This window comes from Sinocyclocheilus anshuiensis, unplaced genomic scaffold, assembly GCF_001515605.1.
Source record: "Sinocyclocheilus anshuiensis isolate Anshui unplaced genomic scaffold, SAMN03320099.WGS_v1.1 scaffold447, whole genome shotgun sequence".
Classification (NCBI taxonomy): domain Eukaryota; kingdom Metazoa; phylum Chordata; class Actinopteri; order Cypriniformes; family Cyprinidae; genus Sinocyclocheilus; species Sinocyclocheilus anshuiensis.
The window spans coordinates 2,014,752-2,022,065 of record NW_015552615.1 but is presented as its reverse complement, the minus strand read 5'-3'; the positions used below and the strand labels follow the sequence as shown (position 1 = coordinate 2,022,065).

At 37.1% G+C, this 7,314-nt stretch overlaps 1 protein-coding gene across 1 annotated transcript in view; it reads left to right on the top strand.

Annotated features, from left to right (window-relative positions):
- Positions 1 to 1,798: 1,798 nt before the first annotated feature.
- adora3a.1 (adenosine A3 receptor a.1) overlaps positions 1,799 to 7,314 on the top strand; it is a 7,872-nt gene continuing 2,356 nt past the window's right edge. Inside the window, exon 1 of the mRNA XM_016457090.1 lies at positions 1,799 to 2,130. Within this exon, the coding sequence (XP_016312576.1) occupies positions 1,799 to 2,130 (332 nt within the window). The remainder of the gene's footprint in view (positions 2,131 to 7,314) is intronic.

Below are 7,314 nucleotides of genomic sequence, written 5' to 3'. Positions count from 1 at the left end.
ACGCAGTGACTGTTTACACCGATTACATTACTTTCCCACCGTGGCACTGCCCTCTCTGTCATTTTTATTTTTTATAGAAATAAAAATCATTTAGTTCAGATGGAAAACGTAGCTACACTAAACTGAAAGTGTCTGTTCTGCTCCATACAGCCAGGGTTGCCAGGTCTGCGTGACAAAACTAGCCAATGCCAGTCAAAAACTGCGCAAAGTAGCATAATAACCATATCCTAAATATCAAAACTCAAAATATGTACGTATGATTCATACCTAAAATATCTTTTACAGTCACTGTTAAGTACATTGATCATAAACACAGCTCAAAGGCTTCCTACCAGTGGTCCTCCTTCAAAAAACTAGACATCTAGCGAGGGTTGCCAGGTCTGCGTGACAAAACTAGCCAATGCCAGTCAAAAACTGCGCAAAGTAGCATAATAACCATATCCTAAATATCAAAACTCAAAATATGTACGTATGATTCATACCTAAAATATCTTTTACAGTCACTGTTAAGTATATTGATCATAAACACAGCTCAAAGGCTTCCTACCAGTGGTCCTCCTTCAAAAAACTAGACATCTAGCGGAGTTTTATCATAGGTAGAAAGTCAAATATTTAAATAGGCTACAAGCATTTCAGTCAAATGTAATTTATGCAGTATTTCAAACTTTTAACCCGCGGTGGAAAATCAACCCATGGCAACAGTTTAAAAGTAGCCCATTTCCATGGAAAAAGCGGAATTGGCAACCCTGCATCCAACACGAGCTGCCTGAGTCAGATTTGATAAAACCATGCTGAAGGATTTGCTGCTAAACAGATCCTGAGCTCTTTGACATGTCTGATCTCGTAAGTTGTGCTCCCTTTACACAGAGTGTGCGTGATCATGAAATCGAAAGTGAAAATGAACACTGACCACTCATTTAAAAGTGATTTCAATACCCCAAATATTGGCGTTGCACGAAAATATACAGTATTAGAATCTTTGCGGGAGTGGGCGGTAATGGTCAAAAATTCAGCAGGAGCGGGATTAAGAAAACAATCAAGCACAGGGCTCTAGTGTGAGGTAAGATGAGTAGCTAAATATTTAATATCTAATATCTGTTTTTCGATACAATTGTTAGAAAGACCAACAGTAATATCCTGTTATATGCAAACTAGCCTACCCCACTGCCTACCCCACTTTTTTTTTTTTTTTTCAAATTTGACCATTTTGAATTAAAAATATAGAATGAATCATCTATGTGATTCATGTAGGCTAATTCATAACTGAATGTGACATGATAAATAAAAATGTTGGCTTTTCATGCACACATTCACTCTTAATCATATGCCTATTTTGAAATTTAAAAAAAAAACATTCTCAAACAGTGCAAATTGATTACAAAAAACAAACCCTTGTTCTTTTACGGTTTTTCTTTCTCTTTTTGTGTGTATGGAAGCATATAGGTAGCGAAATTCAGTTTAAATTGCAATATGCAAAATGGCAATGCAATATTCAAAATGGCAACGCAATATTCAAAATGGCAATGTATTTCTGTATTTAAATTATGTGTGTGTGTGTGTGTGTATGTGTTCAGTATATTATGAGTGTAATGCTTCATTATGAAGTAAGTATTAGCCAATTATTTCTGTAATTCGCATTCTAAAACCACTAAATGATCCTCCTCCGGAAGAGGTCTGAAGGTGTGAAGGCTTTTTTTTTTCTTGGTAGTGAGAAAAATAGCCTCTCTATTTCCTCTCTGCCTGTTATAGCAACTTTCAGTCTAGTATTCACACAGAGGCTTCCAGTCCTGTAATCACAATGGTATCAGGTGGAGGATTCATTTACATCTCTCTTGAAGTGCTCATTGCAGTGGGATGCTGTCTGGGCAATATGTTGGTGATCTGGGCCGTGTGGAGAAGTGGAGCCCTGAACAAACCCACTTTCTGCTTGATCGTGTCTCTGGCGGTGGCTGATTTCCTGGTTGGGGCCGTGGCAATTCCTCTGGCTGTGACTGTGGACATCCACATCAAAATCCCTTTCCATGCCTGTCTCTTCATCAGTTGTTTTCTCATCGTGCCGCTGCAAGCGTCAGTGCTCACCCTCCTGGCTATTGCTGTGGACCGATGTCTGCGGGTTTGCATCCCTTTCAGGTGAGTCGGCCTCCAGAGGGCTTTGAAATGACATGAGCAATGGGCTTTAATGCGTGTCAAGTTTGTTGAAAGCAAAAGCGAAATATTTAAGATTCTGTACTACCTTTAGATAAAAAATCAAATACATAATCAAATAAAGCTCATTGATCATGTCAGCTCTTGTGCAGATTGGGTGCTTCTCATTTCTTATTTGTGCATCCTCTTTTCCTTTCCTCGTGTCTTAGCCTTTAGGAAATGACAGAATCTGGGAATAAGGGATCTGCCCTTATGTTTTTAAAGTTTGTTATTTAAGACATTTATAATAACTATTAATAAAGCAAGATGCCCTGTTGAAATATATGACATGTATGGTTTATTTAAACTGCAAAGGTAAAATGTAAATTAAAATTATCACGACAGATGTGAAGGGCGAGGAGAATTTGTATGTGCATCAGGTTTTTCACCAAAAAAGACTTCCTTATAGGATACACGTGTGTATCCTTGCTCATAGCTCCTCTGGAAGTCTCCTCACTCGTTCCTCGCCTCCTCATGGTGCGATTAGAGAATTGAGATGGGTTAAGGCTAGAAGGGATACAGCTGCAGCTACTGGGCATGCACACATCAATATAGCGTCATTTTTATGTCCTTCAAGATGGCTGAGTTCGATCGGTTTCCGGGTCACAGGCTCAAGGACGGAGGAGCAAGAAAATGAGGAATCATCAATTTGAGTATTGAGAAGCAAATATATATATATTATATTATATATTAAATATATTGCATTTAATTTCTGATATTAATATTGAAATTACATTATTATATCAATATTATTAATAGTGATATTAAAACACATTTTAAGTTAATAATATAATAGGTTGATAATATTAAGAAATGTGCATTGTGCAATAAAGAAATACTCGAAATTATAGTTTTATATCAGTAAGTGATATGTCAATAAATATGTTAACGGATTTGAATGTTACTTAGTATGAAATAAATGTATTTTAAACAAGTTATTGAAGAGATTTATTTTCTTTCTTTGTTTTTTTACTGGGTTACGCCCCTTATTTCTCCCAACCCTAGTAACGCCCCTGACTAATGGACCAATGATGACGCTTAAACCCGCCCTGATTTACGTTAAACTCTAACCGCAACATTTGGAAAAGCAATTGCAGAACATGGAAACGAGCGAAGGGAAAAACTGCATAAGCATACAAAAATTAAAAATATGAGCAGAATAGAGCACAAAAAACAGAGAAATATAAGCCGCCCCTCTTCATCTGATTGGCGAGAGGAGGAACTGTTAATCTAGAACTAGTGGACCAATGATGACGCTTAAACCCGCCCTGATTTACATGAAACTCTAATTGCAACATTTGGAAAAGCAAGCGCAGAACGTGGAAACGAGCAAAGGGAAAAACAGCATAAGCATACAAAAAATAAAAATATGAGCAGAAAATGTCTGAGAACAGTAAAAAACAGAGACATATAAACAAGGAAAATATGTTATAAGTCAGATAATTTTGCATTAATATTTCAGTTTTGTGCAATATGATTTTAAATGTTATTGATTCATGCTTTTTTTTTTTAAATGCATTGTTACATTTTTACATGATTTACGCTTATTATTTTTCGATCCGTGACCATTGTTTGCTATTCTGAAAACTTTCATTTTTTAATTTTGTGCAAGATATTTTTACTTGCGTTTTTAAATTTTGGTTTCACGCTTGCTATTTTTTATCCGTGACTGCAATACATTTGGCAGGAATTTGATCCCATAGCAGTTGTTGTTGTTTATTAAATATTGTTATTCAATAAATAATATTTATATAAATAATAGTAGTATTTACTAATAGTGTTTAGTTTTGGGAAACTGTGTGTGTGTGTGTGTGTGTGTGTCTGTGTGTGTGTGTGTGTGTGTGTGTTCGTGATGATGATTTTAGTTACATTATTTTGCCATTAGACGCGGCAAGAGACTGTTTTTACCAAGTGTGCCTCACAAGCACTGAAAAGTGAAGCCAAAATGTTTTGATTGCCCCTAGGTGGCTGGTCCCAGTCAAAGTCCCTTTAAAGGAATCATGAACTGCCTTTGTTTTTTATTTTGTACAGTTCTCTGGGGTCCACTTATAATGTTATCAAAACATAATTTAGAAGTAATAGGATATTTTCTGTCCTGTTTTCGACCCCCTAATCAGAATGCTCTGTTTGAATAGGCGTGGCAGATTGTAGACTCAGAAGTAAATGCCCACTGCTATGATTGACTAACCCTCTGTTCCAATCAGAAGGGCTCATCCCTATTCCGTAAATAGGGTTTAAAGGGTTTACCCTCTGGAGTGAGAGCTTTGAAGGGTTGAAGGGTGTAGGGGACCAAACAACTGTTTCTTGAAGTGCCCTTCTGCGTCATCATCCCGTGCCCACACAGAGGCCCCATCATCATGGAAAGAATCAGCACAAAGGATCACCATCAGTTGTACCCTTGGAAATCCTTCGTTCCGAAGGGCCCTTTGAAGTGGCCAGTTTTGAGCACTTCGGTTTGGAACGACCCTTCAATATGGTGGCCATGATTTTTTTCACTCCGAAGTACCCTTCAGAGGGTGATATATCCTGTTTGGAAGGCGTCGTAAAAGTTGTGTATGTTTGACAGCCTACATCCTTCACAGATGGACACTGCTGTGATTTAGGTTAAAAACGCATAACTACTCATATCAAACTATCTGTCAGAAGAGACAAAGCAATATGACGATGTAATGAAAACAGTTACACTTGTGTTGCGACATTACTGTCAGATCCAATATAGTCTGCACAGCGTCGTCTTTTAGTTTCAATCTTTTTGAAAATCCTGTGTCGAATTGTGCCTTGTTTGTAAACGAATCCGCTGTAAAATGAAGTGAACAATAGTCCGAGTTTTTTTCACAACTTGGCTCTGCACAGCATCTTGTTGTCTTCAGAGCCATCTTTATCATCTGGTTTCTGCATAGACCTGTGCGTTCGCCTCTCTCTCGGGGCTAAACAGGCAGTGATGCCGATTTTCTTCTGCGGGGGCGGAGCTTATCCACACTAATACCTCATAGAGTAGAACATTCCAAAAGCTGTCGTTTTGGCAGACTGCCTTCAATATAAGCTGTTTTTAGAGTAACGACAAAGTTTTGAGTTCTGAAACTTACAGGACATTTTTATAGTACAATGATCTCTTATATGTCAAAAGATCCAGGCAAGTTTGGTTTCTCAGTTCATGACCCCTTTAAGGCATCTTTGAAACGCCTCTCAGGCATGCAAGTGCAGCTCCTATCTCTTTGAATGGGGAAACATCAAATTCTCCAAAACTGTTCGCCAAGCTTGCGATTAAATTTCATATTTGAAATCACCAGTGAATGACAATAGCTGTCTCATAAATGTTGTTTCTTTTGCTCAAATAACATTAGAATAAGCTTATTGGCTCTTAAAAAAAAAGAGATTGGCTCTTTTATTTATAAGGAGGGGCTTCCTTTGATAGAGTAGCCATATTGAGCGTTGCATTTCTCCCCATTCAAAACTATACGTCTTGGGTATTCTATTGTCTTTGTCCCAGTATAGATCATAAACCCGCCCTCTCCATGTAATGGGACGTCAGACAAGAGAAAATAATTCAATTACACTTGGAGTTGTATTTATCTTCATTTTAACAAGCCCCTTGTACAGCTATCAGCAGGCAAAAATTGGAGCGGTCAGGGGCGTGTCCTTGCGATCGACTCTGCGGGAGTGTGGGCGGGACACGGCTCCACTTCACTCGCTACTGCGCAAACTCAGGTCCCGAATCAGCACAAGATGTCAGCGCCCTATTGGGAAACTGGCGGCTTCACTTTTCTTCAGTGGAAGAGAGTGAATGTGTGTTGTCTGTCTTTTTTTTACAGTATATGGTTTTTACGAGTCAGCAGTGAAGACTTTTATGTTGAAAGAGACAGTGAAACGCGGTGGTAAACAAGGAAGTCATTTTTACTTTCAACAACACATTAAGACGCAGCCAACAAATGTACTGAGCAGTGCTGTCATTGGAAATCACTCTTAACAGATGAAAGGATAGTACGACAAAGATATTTCCTCAGTGTACATTCAAACTAATGTTTTATTGTGAATATGAGATTGAGCTGAAGAATGAATGCTGTGTCAGATGCAGGTAATCACACTCGCTGAGTCAATCACTCTCTTATAATACCCTACTACACATACAACACTGCTTTTAATCAGTGGTGTATAAAGAACCTGAAAGCCATACTCAAGTAAAAGTACAGATATCCTACCAGAAAATGACTTTGGTAGAAGTTGAAGTCACCGTTTAGAATATTACTTGAGTAAAAGTCTTAAAGTATGTGATATTTATTGTACTTAAGTACGAAAAGTACTTACAATACTTACTTAAGTATTGAAAGTAAAAGTACAAGTAAATGCAAAATGGAAAAGAAGCAAATAAATAATATATCAAATGTTCATACACAGCTTGAGTAGCAAGATTGTGTTCAGTTTTAACTCTTTCTTCCATTTTGCATTTTTGGGTAAGAATAAGAAGCACTTCATCTGGTACTTAGTGTCTTTCATTCCAACATAAGAAAACATTTATGGAATCTGCATCTGAAATAGAATTTAGATTTATTTACACAGTTTAATGTAGGCCTATTTCAGAGGGGACATGGATGCATTTAACCTGCCATCACAGATGAATAAATAATGTTTTGTTTTTAACATAAAACGCTGAATGCTGTTATTTGAAATTATTTTAAAACATAAAAAATAGTCGGAATGTGAAATTAAAACCGCCAGTAGGTGACAGCAGGTGACTGTTAATGAGTGAGTCATTGAGATTCAACCGATTCATTCAAACGGCTGATTAATTCAGGAACAACGCATTTGACTGTGTTAATGAGTGAATCACTGAATCATTTATTCAACCGATTTGTTCAAAAGGCTGATTCATTCACTAAGTAAACACCGTCCTTTGCTCAGAGATGCAAAACAGTGCTGTGATCTTTGTTTGGAACTATATTCGTTAGCAAAATTGAGCAAAAACAAGCAATATTATGTCTAAAATGTTAGTCACTTACTGCTTTACTGAACTTGTATAAAATGATTATTAAATATGTTCATGCTGATATCTGCAGAAAAACGGTACTCTTTGTGTGATATAGATTAAGTTAACTATATTAAATTATATAAATATAAAAAGCATACAGAATC